Source organism: Falco naumanni, chromosome 7 (genome assembly GCF_017639655.2).
Source record: "Falco naumanni isolate bFalNau1 chromosome 7, bFalNau1.pat, whole genome shotgun sequence".
Classification (NCBI taxonomy): domain Eukaryota; kingdom Metazoa; phylum Chordata; class Aves; order Falconiformes; family Falconidae; genus Falco; species Falco naumanni.
In genome coordinates this window covers 49,725,607-49,743,142 of record NC_054060.1, presented here as the reverse complement: position 1 = coordinate 49,743,142, position 17,536 = coordinate 49,725,607, and the positions used below count along the sequence as shown (strand labels likewise).

Genomic DNA, 17,536 nt, shown 5'->3' with positions numbered 1-17,536 from the left:
GGATTATTACTGTTTATTTTATGGGAAGTGTCTGCTTGTTTTTAAATTGTGCTATCACATGTTACTTCGAATTTTAAATATCCTGGCATGAGCTGTCAATTAGTTTTCTTGAGCAGAGAACTCCTTTCAGCAGTACCCATTGACTTCCAGGGAGGTATGGCAGCTGGCTTTCCCTGAACTATGGATGGAGAAAAATTAAGAAATACTCCAGACTATTCTGGGGAAAAAAATAATTTGGAATAGCTTATGCTAATTTTCATTGCCTTCAACTCAATTTCACTACCCAGTAGGTTCTCTTAGAAGGGCTGTCATATATATGTAGAATTGGGCTAAAATTTCCCCGATCCTAACTTGGACTAATAGTTTTCATTTCAGAGTTTTTGTCTTTTTTAAAGAAACTTTTTATTTGGTGTAATATTTTTTTTATTTTCCTGCTGCTGGGATTTCTATAGACATATAGACATTCTATATGACATTAATGACAAACGTTGGTACACAGGAGACCAATCTGTATGTTAGTAGATGTAGACCCATCTTATCTGGAACATTTGTTTGTGCATAATCATTATTCTGACGTATTCAGACCATGACAGAAGTACGTAAGCAAGGGAGAGAAAGTGGAGAAAATTCCAGAAGTTTATTTTGTGCAGTGTTGACAATCAGGGATTTCACAAGAATGTGTAAAAATACATCCAGCCAAAGTATCATCAGTTTTTTTGGAGCTGTCACCAGTCCATGGTTTGTTCAGTTGTCTTACTAGTTTTCCTACCCTTTTTTGCCTACTAGTGAAAAGTCCGGTATCTGTAAGACTGTAATATGTCAAAGCTTGTGACACAGTTTCTTTGAAGACTTGCCTAGCTAGCTGCTGGGATAGATTTTGTTATAACATTGGTTTTGCCACAGTTTGTGTTTTGAACGTCAATGTTGGGGTCGTTCATGCCTGAGACAGTGGAGATCTGGTTGGCTTTGCCGAGGTTCTTAATGATACTGATGTTGTATTTAGCAGTTTCCACAAAGCTGTTTTCTAGTAACCAACCATCTGATTCACCCTCCAGATCTCCTAGCAGAAGGACGTTCTTCATGGCTGTTTGTAGGTACCGGACACCGATAAGTACAGAGAGCTGGAAACAGTTAATGGTTAAACAGAGAGTTTAAATTACAGCCTTGATCCTATTACTAAGTCAGCTTTCTGATGTGTGTTTACAGGCCTAATAATTAATATTGAGTAAAGCAGACAGATTCTTTATCTCAGCAATATATCCAACTGCTCTCCCAATTAGTCAAATTTTAAAGAAAGAAAAATACCAGGGAGAGATTGATTGATTATCTCTCTGTTCTTCAGGTAGCATTCCCACTTGCGTGTTACTAGCACATAAATACCTAGAGTTACTCGGGAACAGTGCAGCCTTAGAGACTACAACTAACTGGTGTAGAATGAATGATCAATTAATGGAGCCATCAGTCACTGGGGAAGAAAAAGTTTAAATTATAGTGTGTTAACTTCCATGGATTTTTTTTTCCCACTGACCTTGATTAAACTGGTATTTTCTCAAAGGAGTTCAATTATTAATATGTAAGTCATATGTCTCCTACATGGCACTGCATTAAAATTAAGAAGGATGGCCTATAGTAGAGGCTTAAGTTTAGGAAAAAGTTCCACATTCATAGTTCTGTTGGATTCAAGATCAGTGTGCCCAGCTTGTCAATATTTAAGGGAGCACAGAGAGCTGGCTCACCGCGTTTTCAGGTCCTGCCAAAGTCCTGTTGTTTCTGGCACCACCCCTGCACCTAGCACTGCTTGAGGACTGTTGTGAACTATTTTAATTATAATGGTGTTATTTGTGCAGTAGAGCAATAATCAGAAAAGGAAAACTTATTAAAAAGGGAAGAAAACCATATTTTAGCCTATGCCACTGGGGAGTCCTTTACCTGTGATGACAACATTGAGACAGCTTTCTTTACAGGTGCCAGCAGAAAGACCGCTGGCCCGAAATATGCCATGTTTGCAAGTACTGTTTGTATGGTGAAGCTATGTAATGTAAAAGGAGGCTTTGAGATATTCATACTTATGCTCAGTTTTTACTATAAATAAAATTAATGTATTCAGCCACAGGCCTGCCAACATTTTGTACTTCTTTGGTCAAAATGGACTTAAAACAATCCTCAGACCTTATCACCTCATTTCCTTGCAGTTGTGTCACTGCATATATCATCCTGTATCTGACCCCATAAATGCTTCAGGGAAGGCAATATGCCATAGTCTATTGAAAAAGCTGTGTAAATGTACAGAAATATATACATAATTTCTATTAGTTTTAATCTTCAATGAGTTTTGCTTTTGCTTAGGGGACTTGAGAAAGCTGCCTTCCTAAAGGAAGTCCTGTAACATTCTGGAAGTGCTTGTGGAATTTATATTAGATATTGAGGCGCTTCTCATAGATGACAGTGTAATTGCTTCCCATCTAGAGAGCAGGAAGACTCTGATTAATCCGATACAGGCCATTTTTATTAGACTTACCTCAAACAACCAAATAAGCAACGCTGCAATACCAATGGATCTCATAATAGCTGTGTAGTAATCCAGCAGGGCCTCTCTGCACCCCTTCACCCAGATGTTGAGCTCCTCTGTCAGAAAATCATAGTTGTAGTGAGCACTGTTGTTAGTCAGCTGGTACTGGATACAGGGCCGTGGGGAGCTTGGGTTGCAGCAGCTGAAGGGTACTCCATCCACCAAGAACTTGCCATCAACATTGCTCTTCAGGCGGCTGCAACAGCACAGAAAGTTTGGGCGTTACAAATCTGCTATCAGCAGCAGGTAGTGTCTGTGATATTTATAAAAGGATGTAATGCAAGTCTGCTGCAATGTAGGGCTCTGCAATGTAACAAAAGGAAAATGGTAATATATTTTCAACTGGAAAAGTTGCTTATTGCAGGAAAACTAAATTTTTCATTTGCTCTATTTGCGTGGTATCGGCACAGTATCTCACATGGTTCTCAGTACTGTGTGTGCAAGGTGTGGAATCGGTGTTCACAGCGATGATGCCTTTTTTGGTATCTCTGTGCTGAAAATACTAAAGACAATTTCTGAACTTATTTATTGTGGTGGAACTCTAATGGAAGTTACAGCCTTAGAAATCCTTCTGGATTGATTTTTAACACAAGCATTCCTTAAGAGAGAACCTAATTCAAGGATAACTTTGCATGCCCCAGGAACCACTGGAAATTGTCTGCTGGCGTTCCATCATTGTACCTCTGTGCAGTGGCTGGTTTGGTGCCGTGGTTTGAGACTACTTCACAATGGAGTTTCTACTTCTTGTAACTATACTATTTCTGACTTTTGCAACTATATTTATGGTTAAAAATTATTCCTTTCTCTCCCTTATATGACCAGGATAAGAACAAGTGGGAAAAGAAGGAAGATATAGGAGAGAGAAAAAAAAATCACAGGATGTAAAGAGAACGCAGTCTCAGATTAATGGAGTTTCTGGAACAGTTAAATGAATCCTTGATGTCAGTTTTCCTTGTATTGCCTGCCCTTTAGCTACTGTATCCTTGTGAGGACCTCTGTTTCCAGGCAGGCTCTTCGGAGAAATAGATTTTCCAGAAACTGGAGAGTATATAAGATGTTAAGAGATGCTCTCACACTTTGGGGAAGTTGCCTCTAACCATGTATCTATTTTCATGCACATTGCAAAGGCTTATTTCCTGAGACAGCCCCACAGGTGGGAACTGTGGCCTGTTTTAATGAAGCCCATGCCCTTCAGCCTTCGTTAGGGAGCCAGAATACATGAAAGACAATTTTCTCTTAGATATCCAGCTTTTGCAATTTGCTAATAATAGAATTTTTAATATTTTCCAAAACTCCACAGAGGGAGGAGAGGAGGGCCAGCACATTGTGAAAGGGGAGCTTTTACCCAGGCCAGCAAAACACCTTGTATATTTTAGTGACAAGACCCAAATACAGTACAGCATCTAAAATGGTTAAAATACAACCTCAAACTAAGTCTTTAGCTTTCCTTTTGATGCCAAGCACCAATTTAGTTGTGTGGGGTTTTTTTTCTACTTCCTGCCACATGTTATAACAAAGAATGTTCTTTTTGCTGCCAACAACAGCAGTTTCCAGACTTGGGTAATGTGCCCCTGCCATCCTGTTTCCTCTACTACTGACAAAGAATGATGCATCTTGGTACTGTTAGAAGGGAAGACTTCAGTAACAGAGCTGACAGAGTGAGACATTCATTATTTGTTATTGCAATTCAAAGTTGTTAGGTATTGTAAAGCTAAATTTGCTTTTGAGACTATAAAAAGATGATTTTTACTGAACCAAAGCAATGATAGAATCAGGATGGTTTGGGGTGGCAGGGACCTTAAAGATCATCTAGTTCCATCCCCCCTGCCATGGGCAGGGACACCTGCCACCGGACCAGGTTGTTCACAGCCCCGTCCAGCCTGGCCTTGAACACCGCCAGGGATGGGGCATCCACAGCTGCTCTGGGCAGCCTGTGCCAGTGCCTCACCGCCCTCACGGTAAAGGATTTCTTCCTAATAGCTGATCTACATCTGCCCTCTTCCAGTTTGAAGCCATTCCCCTGTATCCTGTCACTATGGGTGCCTGTAAAAAGTCCCTCTCCAGCTTTCCTGCAGGCCCCCTTTAGGTACTGGAAGGCTGCTGTAAGGTCTTCTTGGAACCTTCTCTTCTCCAGGCTGACCAACCCCAACTCTCTCAGCCTGTCCTCATAGCAGAGGGGCTCCAGCCCTCTGATCATCTTTGCAGCCCTCCTCTGGGCTCGCTCCAACAGGTCTGTGTCCTCCTCATGTTGGGGGCCCCAGAGCTGAATGCAGTACTCCATATGGGGTCTCATGAGAGTGGAGTAGAGTGGGAGGATCACCTCCCTCAACCTGCTGGTTAGGGACTTTACTGCTGGTACGACCTGGATGGGATTGTGTCCACTGTAACCTGTCTCACCCTCCTGCCGTTCCCGTTGATTGTCTCCATTTCTTGTCACGTAGCGGTGTTGGCAATGGAGACACAGAAGAGAGGGGAGAGAAGAGGATTATGAGGGAAGGTGCAAAGTTCAGTTTTGCAAAAGTTACATGCGAGTTGACAGTATGTCAGTTCTCACCTGCTTTGCCTCTCAATCTACCAAGTATTAATTGACATACAGTACAAGATGAAACCCAGAAAAATATTTGGTTTCTTCTCCATTCTTTCTGAACATTACCAGCTGGACTTTGCTTCCAACAATTTAATATCAAATGTTTCACTACCAGATTTTTGGAAATCATAGTGTAATTTGGTTATACATCACCAACTTGGATACTAGCAATTCAGATGGAATTATCCAATTTATCTACAGTAAAAGAAATTCTGCAGTGTAGTAACTGCTCTCACATGCATTTCACTGGCAACTTCTGCCTACATGAGGCAAAAATTAACTGACAGTGTATTTTCAAAACAGTGGCAGGGCACAGGTGACCCTGCAGAAGGAGAGTTTAGCTAAGACCCTGGGTAAAACATTGTTTCTGCATGTCTCACAGAAATAAGACTCAGTATATTTTACTTTTGTCCTCACAATAAGATGCTACTCCTAAGTTCCTGTGGACCACCTTGGTTGTCATGTCAGTTTTTGGTGTAGAACCAGGATTTAAAACATGTCTTGGGTCACTGCTTTGTAGCACTGTTGCTTTCCAGCTTTTCCCTTGAGAACACTTTTCTAAAGCTTGTTTTATTTCCACAGCCAACTGCCTTATGCACGTTGACACCCTCTTGTCCATATTCTCCTAGGTCCCATCCTCTGGCATGTTTGTAGCTCTGTACGATGGCAGTTTCAAGTTGCAAATTCTGTGAAAACAAGATCTTCAGCTTCCCTTCCTCTAGCTTTGTTGTTGCTGATTTTTGAGTTCAACAAAACAGAACACTTGAAAAATGCCAGTCAAGCTTTTTGTGTTTCTTTCCCAAGAATATATAACTACTATACTCTGTCAGTGAAGACTTTTTTTTCAGCTTTAGAAGAATTGTCACATATTGGATTGTCTTAATTTAAAATATTTTTGTTACCTTTTTTACTGTCTGTAAGAATTACCAGACTCTTCTGTTTAAGCATATAATTTTATAATAGTTACATCATGTAAAGAACCACCAAAAAACCCCCAAAACCAACACACCCACACCCACCCACCCAAATTTCAAGGATTTCTCTCCTCCTTTTTGATGCAGTGTATGTGGTGTTGGCAGTTTCTCACATGTGAACATACAGATTTGAATCTGGGTTTGCAAAATCTTAAAATCTTGAAGGAGAAAGATCTTTCAGTGTTTAGAATTGACTGTGTATTGATAGTACAACCCTTTTTCTCTTTCCGTTATCAGCTCACTTTAATTGAAATCTTTAGGTAGCTAATTCACCACATTAAAAAAGGAAAGATACATCTTTGCTTTGCTTAGCGACCCTAAAAAGCTAGCAAAAAGCAACTTGTGATTATGCATGTAGTTAGCGTATTTTGTGAGTAATGTGGTCATCCTATGGTTTTTTTTAAGAAACAAAGGTCCAGTAAAAGCTAGTACGTACTTTGCCTTCTTGAATGAGTTTTTTCTCCTATAATTGTTACAACTAGTAAATACTTACTCCAGAACTTCCTTGGAAGCCATATTCAGGTAACGAGGAGATACCCACTGAATTTCAAACCAGTCTCTAAAGCCATTGTTTCCACAGCACTGGAATGCAATTTGTAACATATCCACTCTTTTCTTCAAGAAGCATCGTCCAGGTATGTCTGTGTCCTTATAGAACTTAATAGCATCCCTCAGCCCCAGATAGAGAGACTCTTCCAGCTCGTTCCTCATGGTATAGCACATGAGAGCACCCACCAGGATGCAGAAGGTGAAACAGAAGGTACATACAATGTATGGGAGCATAACTAGTTTCCATCGAGAGAACTTGTTGGCATCCGAGCAGTCATAGCAGATTTTGCCACCCAGAAAGTTGATGATACATGCTATGACCCCTACAGAGATCAGCATGTTGGGGAGAGAGTTAACATCCCCTTTTGCCATCACTTCATTGCGCTTCTTGATCTCTATTTTCAGGAAGAGGCCAAGACTGAAGAGAATGATCCCGCTCACTACAGATACCCAGTTGAGGATCCATAAGATCTGAGCCAATTTGTCCCTCTTACTTTTGGTGAATTTTACTTTGAGGACAGCCATAGTCAGATCAGCATTAGGAAAAGAAGCGTAGGTCAAGGAAAACTTGTAAGCTCTTTAGGAGCATGTATCCAAGGCATGTAGCAGAAATCTGATGAAAAGAGAGAGATAGATTATAGTCTGTTTGACAAGGTATTTGTAGAGACTACAGAAAACTTCCCATAAAGCTTCATGCACTGTGAGTCTTGCCGAGGGAGTGCCCTGGTGAAATTTATTGCTTAAATTTCATACAATGTGAATCACTTAAAAAATAAATTCTAAGAACTGACTAGAACAATTAAAAACAAGTGAACAGTAGAACCAGTGAACCTGGATTCTTAGGATTTTTGTCAAGAGCAATTTTCTGTGCAGGTTTTCTGATGTCTAGAAGTGACTTGATCTGCTGTCTTTCCCTCTGGAAGACTCATGGTGCCCTTCTACTTGTTGCGTGTATTTTCTTGGTGATTCTAGGAATTAATCATTCCTAGATTACTATGTCATGGTCAAATTTGCAGTCAAAAGTTGATCAAGCAGGACAAACAAGCAGGTAGATACAGCATAATCACATGAGCTTTTTTTCCAGATGGGAAAAACCCCAGAAAATAGTACCAGAAGCACAGTATCCCATGGTTATTTTGAGCCATTTCATGGATAATGTGCAGTAAAACATGATTTTTTTCTACCAAAAGGCAGTTTTATGCCTACAGTTACACTACGAAGATAAAATCCCTCTGGCAAAAACTGCAGGGGGAACTGAGCGTGGTTATCCACAGACACAAAATGCTCAACAAATAGTTAAACTATCAATGACTCTGCTGTTTTTCTAGAAAATATTATGAAACTTTTATTAACTTTTAAGTGTTATGACTATATATTATGACTGAATATATTACTGGTAACAAACTGTCCTCCGCTGTACTTGATCTGGCATAAAAGCATAACCATTTTTATGTGAAGTAACATACCACCCTACAAAAAAAAGCAGAGTATCTTCATACCTGAAGAAAAAATCAGCAGTTTAAGATGCTCTGTTTTTTTGTGTGATTGTCCTTCCTTTCTTTATGAAAGTTCTTATTAAAAAACAGGCTTTGGAATAGCGTGATGTATTAAATGAGGCCTATTTAATCCTTAGGGAATCACCATTACTGTCTTAACCTCTGCTCCTGCAGCTGAAGTTGCTTATTCTTTGCCTTTGTGCTGCGAACTGTGACAGTCACACCTTTTTCCAACCCTCCTGCCACCTGCAGACTGGTTTCCTTTCTGGGTCTGTCGTATTCCAGTCGGAATCCTAAACTTCATTCCTGGCTGCATGTTCTGCAACAACCTTGACTTCTTCACCGCCCGCTGAACTGCTTCCGTTCTCCTGTCTGAAGAAGACTCTGCAGCCCAAGTGACACCACAGTATTTTTTGGAAGGGTGGAACCATGTGAAAAATGACAGTAAACTACTTGTGTTTAGTAATCTGTATCTTGTATGTTTTATTAGCTTGATTTTGAAACACCTACTCTTAAGTTATTAACAATTTACTTCCCCATGTAATCTACAGACTCTTATTTTTCTCTCCGAAGATCACAATGATGGGCATAAAAAGTATTTGAAGACTTCTCCTCCCTGGCCCTGAGTTTCAAATCTGGTATTTCAGAGTTTCACAGCTGAAGGAGGCCTGCTGTGTTTCAAGGTCTGTCGTCTTTTCTCCAGGTATTCTAAGAATCTAAGAATCTCCACGATCTAAGAAAAGATACCATCTTTCCCAGCACTTTTAAACTTGCTTCTTTGCAGCACTACTAATAACTTCTCCTTTGCACCTCTCCAGTTATATCATGATCACAAGCAGAAAACAGCTAATAACATCCAAGATCTAAAACTTCTTAGAGCTGGAGACAATGTGTTTTCAGTGTATGTGATGTGGATGTAGAACTACACTGCAGTACCTCCGGCTGAAGCCATGAACTTTTACCCTTCTTCAGTGTTTCCGATGCTTTGTGATCGCCTTTCCTCAACATGTGCAAGCTATATAGAGTTCTTTCTTTCCTCCCCAGAAAACCTGCTCTCAGCAGGGTCTCATACTAATTCAGCAATTTTCAAGAGAGTGATTTTATGCTATACAACTATGTATTTATATGATTATAGTCATCTAATTCCGCTACTACAATGGCATTTATAAACAGTAAAACGTAATCCTGTACATTTGGGGAAACAGAGAAGCATAAGCCTCATCATTTTCTTACAATGTTTTTTAAGCTAGTGGACTCCACTGCTTTACTTCATTGAAATAAAGCTGGTATCCGCTAGAACAGCATGAAAACCACCTGCAGGCAAGCTGTACAAAAGTAGGGCTACACATACCCGCTAAAGGATCCACAGCTGCAATGAAGCTTAACATGGGGTAAGCAGATTGTTGTAGAGTGCAGCTTAAAAAGGTAATGGTATCCCAGTGTCTTCATCTGTGTATGTCAGAAGGAATCAGTTTTGTTTGTACAGGCGAGGGATAGGTTGTTCCATTCATATTAAAACATATTAATGCCTGTGAGATCTTAAATCATTCACGTTGTGTGTATTTTCTCTGCATTTACAGAGGAAACTAATTGCCCTCAAAACTATTCACCTCTGTATATCTTTTGTACAATACACAGAACAGTGTGAAAAATGCACAGTATTTTTCTTTACCGGTCTTCTTTCCAAAGGTGTTGAGGCCATCAGCTCTCGGGAGTTTAAAAACAGGGTCCTGATTTTAATGATTAAGGCTGATTATCAGTTATGGTTGAATATTGATTGTGATCATAATGTGACAATCATATAGAATATCATGATGAAATACTGATTACTGGTAGACACCTCTGTACAAACAAGTCCAGAGAACAGGTATCTATAAAATGGCACCACTTTCTTCACACCATTCTTCTGCGGTACCCTTCAGACCTCATTTAAAAGGATCACGCTCTGCCGGCAGAGAATTAAGCCTCCATACAAATTCAGCTGACAGCCTGTCTGCTAAAGCCTGGAGCCAGTATCTTTGATTGCTTCACCAGTTAAGCAGTTCATGACTTGAACTTAAAATAGCTGTAAGATGGCTGCTTTTGCCCCCAGTACTCAGGTCTCAGAGCTCACAACAGAGAGAATCTGTTGTGAAATTTCCTAGCTGCTGATACGCAGTTCAAAGCCAATGGCCAGCGTATATGAATGCATCACTCGCTGTTCATTTCTATGAAATACATGTACATATTTGTTAGGCACACATATAGTTAAAGTGTCACTGAGAACACCCTACTTGCCAAACACCTTTTGCTTTAACATTTGAACAAAAGTTGTAAAGTTTTACCTTTTCCTAAAATTCATCTACTCAAGAGGCACTGTTGATGTAAATTTGAGACTTTCTATCATGTTATAGCAATGAAGAAATTTGTAGCTGAATTCCATAAGCAGGAATACATTCAATCTCGTGTAGCTATTCTGAGATAGCTCCCTTCCCCATTTTCAGATGCCTAAAGTTAAAAGAGAAATTTCTGTACAAGAGCAACCTTTCTAGTAAGTCCTTGCCTCCTGTAATTACCACAAGGTATTCCCAGCTTCCTTGGTGCAATTTTACTATTGTTGTAAGACCAGATTTCATGCACATTCACCTAACAGAGGTACCCACACTACAGTGCTCCAGCAGTATAAGATCTGCTATTTTATATGAGCCAAACTGTCAGAGGAGAGAGGGGGGAATGACTGGTTGTTGTAGTGCAGTGAACACTCCTTTACTGACCTTGGCTGTCACTGATATACCTGGGATTGCACAAAGGATCTTCGGGGGACGCTATGCTTCTCATTAAATGTGAGTGCATCAAGTCTGGGACAGAAGAACAGCTTACCTACTCTGTCGCTGTGTTCCCAGCTTCTGTGTGGGTATTTCTCTTCAGATTATTTTTTCCTATGCTAACAGTTTACTCAATTTATTTTAGATGAGAAGAGTCTCTTCCCATCGCAATAAATTTTGTAAATACATCATAACATTATTCTTTCCCTAACTGTTCAACAAAGTATTGAATATATTTTAGCATAAGATGTATTGCAACACACACACTGCCATATAGTAGCATTTTTTGAGCACCATGAAGGAAGTTCTTCCAGCTGAAAGAGCTGAAGTGCAGTTACGAGCTGAAAGTGTCATTGTCTTGCTCTGCAGTATGTATCTGTTCTTCAAGTTGTGTTTGACAGTGGGCTATTGTAAAACCTCAAGTGCTCCTAGTAGTTCAGTGGAATAAACATGTCTATCAAAGCTCTTAGAAACACACTCCACATGAGCCACTCCAGAGTTATGAAGCATATACAAGCAGACATTTTTTCCCCAGCTATGGGACAGCAAGCTAGATTTTTATTCTATAGAGGGAGAAATATTTCTTTCAACAGAAGAAGCCAAATACATGTGGAAATCTCTCCCATATTATTGATACTGTTCTCAAATTTTCTTTGTCTAACTCACTTCAAACACTGCTTCCATCAGCATGCAGTAGCTTTTTGCTTCCAGGATGCCACCTACCTGTTCTTTCGCTATCAAATTCCCCATAGTACATACAACAAGACAGCACAGCTATTTATTTGTTTATAACATTTACTTATTAGCAAATTGTCCAAAGAAATCTGGCTTGCAATTTTGTCATATCTTATCTTACCAATTTCACTAAAATCTGCCATTTTAGCTAAACACATGTTCCTATCTGTGACTTACTGTAAAAGAAACCACTAACCTGCTTCACAGGACTGAACAGGATCTCGAAACCGATAACTTGCTGAGTACAGGGGAGAAAATACCTGGATCAGGCATCCTGAGAAAGACTGAAGTACCCTTTTCCTGATGTCTCTGTAGTTCTTCTGTCTTTACACTGACTCACCAGTGGAGATGCAGAAAAAGACTTCAACTCTCCTGCCCATGCTAATCTCTCTTTCATCTCTAATCGTAGCTAAGAGATTTATTTCAAGGTTCTTATGCCACCAGGTTAAATCCTGCAAAACAGGCCAATTAACTGAGTGTGAACTGAGATCTCACCAACAAAATGGATTTTTAGTAATTTCTTTTACCTTTTTATCCCAAAGAGGTTTGGGCTAGTAAACAACAGAGACTGTTCAGACTGTTCTTCAGTACCTGCTAATGTCTTTATTAGTTCTTAATTTGTTCTTAACAATAAATACAGGTCCGAGAGAGAGAAGAATGAAACTAATGAAACTTTGTGCTTCTGTGGGAAGGGAGAATCTTAGACAATCATAATTTACATTCACTGTTGCGTGTCTTACTGATCATTCCATATTTTCCTGCTTTGGATGGAATTGTCTGTTCTCCGTATATTGAATGTATCCAAGAAAGGAATTCAAGTAACCAGGAGCAATTGGATCATCCTGTATGACTCACAGTAGATTCTGGTTTGGGAAGCTTTCCAGGTTCAAGAACAATCTAGTAGAAACCCTCTGTCCTACACTCTTAAAAGCTTTATCCCAAGTCAGAAGCAAAAGCGTCTTGTCCTCTGACATTTCTGAGCCCAGCATGTAGCAGTTTGCAGGACAGACATGGCTGGGTTGAACTGGCAACAGTAGTGGCAACAAGCTCAATCTGCAGCCATGCCTGGTGAAGCTAGTGGTGATGCTAGTACCAGAACTGAATCACTAAGCAGGACCAGGTTTGATCCACAGGGTCCACACCACATCAGCAGAGCAGAGGGGGTTCAGTGAGCGCACATGACTGCAAAGGACCCTGCATCAGGGATTGTAATGCATATGGATATTCTCAGAAGCATAAACTGTCCTCTCCCAGCTAATGATGAGCAATAAACTGATACCATGATATTACTGGGGTTAAAACGCAACAGTTTCTAACGCTGTATTCTGTGAATATGCCTGCTCACCCTGTTTGTAGTCTCATGCTTTCTTAAAGATAGACACTCCTCTGCATACAGCAGTATTATCACACTTATCAGGGAAAGGTGAAAGGTTAGTTACCAGTGCAACTCAGTCTTTCAAAGTCTTGAGTAAAGCAAAGACTGGAGTATCTAACTACAATATTGTAAAAAGAAAATACAATTAAGACTTGTTCACTTGACAAAAGTCATTTCATACATTACTGCGTGGAAGAGGGAAACTCCTAATTGCCAGTGTCACTCTGTGCCTCCACAGGGAGAAACAACCCCAAGGACATGTCCCAACAGGATGAAGTCACACAGTGAAATTCTCTCCCTTTCCAGTTTTTCTGATACAGCCAAACTCATAACTAATGTTTATGCTGAAGGCTCCATCTAACAATCCATCATCTAGTACCATATGACAAACTTGTACAGAGCCACTTCCTTGACATGTGGGGTTCCCTGGAAGCCATATGTGCCTTTTTGCTGGCAACTTCAGTTCAGGAAAATATAATTTACTTTACCTTCACCTTTGTAGTGGGTTTGCACGGCAAGATTCTGGTAGGGGAAGGGGGGCGCTACAAAGGTGGCTTCTGCGAGAAGATGCCAGAAGCTTCCCAATGGAACCAATGCCAGCCGGCTCCAAAATGGACCCACCAGTGGCCAAAGTCCAGTTGGTAGTGCCTCTGTGATAGCACATTAAGAAGGGAAAAAAAAATAAAAATCTGCACCAGTGAGAGAGAGAGGAGTGAGAAAGCAGCAACTCTGCAGACACCAAGGTCAGTGCAGAAGGAGGGGGAGGAGGTGCTCCAGGCGCCAGAGCAGAGATTCCCCTGCAGCCCGTGGTGAAGACCACGGTAAGGCAGGCTGTCCCCCTCAGCCCGTGGAGGTTAACGGTGGAGCAGATCTCCACCTGCAGCCTGTAGAGGACACCATACCGGAGCAGGTGGGTGCCTGAAGGAGGCTGTGACCCATGAGAAGCCTGCACTGAAGCAGGTTTGCCAGCTGGACTTGTGGACCTACAGAGAGAAGAACCCACGCTGAAACAGGCAGGACTTGTGACCCCCGTGGGGGTCCCATACTGCAGCAGTCGATTCCTGAAGGGCTGTACCCCATGGAAGGGACCTACACTGGAGCAGTGTGTGAAGAACTGTAGTGCACGGGAAAGACTCATGCTGGAAAAGTTAATGAAGAACTGTCTCCCATGGGAGGGACCCCACACTGGAGCAGGGGAAGAGTGTGAGGAGGAAGGAGCAGCAGAAACAACATGTGGTGAACTGACTGTAACCCCCATTCCCTGTTCCCCTGCACCGCTCAGGGGGAGGAGGTAGAGCAACTGGGAATTAAGTTAAACTCAGGAAGAAGGGAGGGGTGGAGGGAAGGTGTTTTTTTCTGATTTGAATGGTAATAAAACTAATTTTCCCCAGGTCGAGTCTGTTTTGCCCATGGTGGTAATTATTGAGTGATCTCCCTGTCCTTATCTTGACCCACGTGCCTTTTGTTATATTTTCTCTCCCCTGTCCAGCTGAGGAGGGGAGTGATAGAGCGGTTTTGGTGGGCACCTGACACTCAACCAAGGTCAAAATATCACAAGCTTTTTAAAGAAAATATCTGAAATAGGGCTTCCAGCTTTCTGTCTTGCTTATGTGCTGTTGTACAGCGCATCCAGGAAACTTCAGATCAAGAGCATATGCGATACATCTGGGAGCTGCTCGACCTACTGCATGTGGGCCGCGGAAATGCTTGCATATGATCAAATATACTCCAACTGCATTGAATTAGTCCTATGTATATGGATCATTCATGGTTTGGACTTGCTGTACTCGTGCAGACCACAAGGAATATGTTAAATCTGTTCAAATGTGTACATCTGTGTATAGATCAACTCTATGGAGCATATTCAACAGGTGTAATATATTCCTTCGAGACAGCACAAGTACACAAATGGACACATTTGCCTGGGGTTTTTTAGCTGTTGCTTTGGCTGGGGTGTGATACATTAGAAATCCTGGGTAAATGTCTGAAGTCCTTTTCTATGCCCAGAAAAAGTTCACATCTGAACCCCCCCCCAAATCTATAGAACTTCAGACATATGTTATCCCTGAATATTAGATGTTATTGCCTCAGACACCTACTAGAAGAAAAATGCACCTTCCCTGTTGCGTTGTGATATAAACGTAGTGCTCGCATGCATGAAGGAAAGTAAGCAGAAGATGGCAGTGCTGCTGTATGTAGGTTTTTTCTACAATGCAAAGTTAGTTTTTTTTTTTTTCATTTGTGTTAGGTCACTCACAGCTAGTGGAAACTCAGGAATATGCATCATTTGATGAAATAACTTAAATCCAATCTTAATGCAACTAGAGTCAATGCCACCTGTATTTTTTTTCCATCTCATATCGGGAAATGATTTCAGCTGTAAAGTTAATATAAAAAGTTGAATTATTCAGAAATTAGTTTTGTTTTATGGCAATCTATAACTAACCATGATGTACTTCCTTACAGACCTGCTGGGAAGCCTGGACACCAACACCATAATGATAGAGTAGCATTTTGTAACTCAGCAGGAGTGGTTGTACATGCGCACCTGCTATCTGTCATCCAGTGCTGTAGAAAGAAAAGACTTGCCTGCTAACAGTGGAGATTGCTGTGCGGTGGCTTTGGATCTGAAAGAGGTAAATTTAATAAATGTTTGGCCAGTTACTTACCTGTTTAGTACCATTCATATGTAAGTCCACAAGTAAGGACAGATGCGTTAGGAATTAGCCTAATTACATAGCTAGTTGGGATGATGAATGCTGCTAAATCTAAATTTACATCTAGTTTCCAAAAATTAATGGTTTATTTTTTTTTATATTGGGATGGCTTTCCATTTCATCTTGTATTTAATTCAAATGATAACTAACAATAAGAGGTTTTGGAGTAATGAGCTAAAAACTGGAGGCACCCAGCAAGTCTGACACAAGCAGGTACTATACACCCCTTCTTTCACATGTCAGTGCTTCTCGCAGGAGCGTCTGTGTTCAGGAACAGATTCTCACTGATATGTGTTAGTGGGGAGAGGGTATGAAAGAAGGAATTCAGACCATCTGCTTTTTTTTGGCTTTTGCAAAGTTGTGAACCACACAGTAGATACTGAGGGGCATTATTAGGCAAATAGAAGCAACTGGGTCTTTGCAGAATATTCATCTCTCAATTACATTTTTGAACTTTTCGGAAGAAAGTATAGTGGTATCTAGGTGATTATGGTTGTTTTGGTTAGATGAAGATACCTAAGTTAAATCGCAACATTTGAAATTCTTATGGAATTGCAGAGTTGGCAGGGGGAATGCTAAAACTCAAAGGCAAGAGATAATGGGACAGACAGTAATTAAAAAAGACCCAGTTTGTATATTTTCACACCATAAAGCTTATTGCAAACTAAGCCAATGGTATGTTTTCACAACTACAGCTATACACCGTAGTACAGTTGTACCAGAAGACCCACTGTACTATGTTCCAAGCAAAATACAAACACTGTAACTGTATCTCATTTAATTGCCCAAAAAACATCACAGATTAAACAAATCAGAAGAAGAAGTATTACAATTTTCATTTTTCAGATGTTTAAAGGTTACAACAATATGGATGCTGGAGCCAGTCTCAGGCAAAAAGGAAATTATAGCAGACTTGCATGAACTGCACTGCACATGTATGCAAGAGCATATTCCGGGAAACACCTTGCAGGTAGCTATCTGATTTCAGTGCATAGGAGCTGTACTGTTCATAGGAGCTGTACTGTCCATAACCTCTGAGTCATCTGCTCCTGACTCATGGTGAGTCATTACAAATGGAAAACCAAGGCACAGAAATAGTGTATTCACCTTAAAATCAGACCAGCAGTCAGTAGCAAAGCTGGAAAGTAAACCTGTATTTTAAATTGGTTGGTAACCTGAAGCTTCCATCTTGGCTATAACTTTTTGTGAAGATTAGAATCCATTTTTATTACCTTATTCATAATTAGACCATGCAGCAATCTTGCTTTTACCTTTGTACCTTATTCACTATGGATTGTATCATCACAAGCCGGTAATCAGAAAGCTTTTTGCAGAATGGAATTATACACATATTAGGAGGGTTCCCAACAAAATTCCCCTTACATAATGAGGTAAAATTTCTTTTTTCTATTTCATATCTCATAGCATAAATACTGTGGTGTACTATACTGCCAACTGACCTTTCTTCCCCTAGCAAAGTAGTCAGACATACACTCTCACATTTCTCCTCAGTGAGACCTCCTACACGAATCAGGAAGTCTCCCTGCTCTTACCTTATTATAAACTGGATGTTGATGCTGTTCTTCACTCTCTAAACACCATTTGAACTGAACAATATTACTTGGGACATCTTGTAGGGAATCTGAGATTCTTTTAGAAAGAGACGAGACAGTTACCTAAAAAATAATAATAAAAAAATGGACTCACAAATTTTTTGAAGCTGTCAGATA

General features: G+C 40.5%; 1 protein-coding gene and 1 long non-coding RNA gene across 3 annotated transcripts; one reads left to right on the top strand and one right to left on the bottom strand.

The window, feature by feature from the left end:
- Nucleotides 1–613: 613 nt before the first annotated feature.
- LOC121091823 (photoreceptor outer segment membrane glycoprotein 2) lies at nt 614–12,274 on the bottom strand. 2 transcript variants are annotated; one of them, XM_040602043.1, is made up of 4 exons: nt 11,911–12,274; nt 6,624–7,292; nt 2,519–2,765; nt 614–1,121 (listed from the first exon to the last, which is right to left on the bottom strand). In XM_040602043.1, exons 2-4 carry the CDS (start codon nt 7,202–7,204, stop codon nt 855–857), a joined length of 1,095 nt encoding a protein of 364 aa, XP_040457977.1. In that variant the 5' UTR covers nt 7,205–7,292; nt 11,911–12,274; the 3' UTR covers nt 614–854. The 2 variants fall into 2 exon arrangements, with proteins under 2 accessions (XP_040457977.1, XP_040457978.1); XM_040602044.1 differs by having other exon boundaries at nt 11,975–12,274.
- LOC121091824 lies at nt 7,299–16,773 on the top strand. Its single transcript, XR_005829052.1, has 3 exons — nt 7,299–8,878; nt 15,556–15,725; nt 16,653–16,773. It is a non-coding gene; the product is annotated as an uncharacterized LOC121091824 (long non-coding RNA).
- The last annotated feature ends 763 nt before the right edge of the window (nt 16,774–17,536 follow it).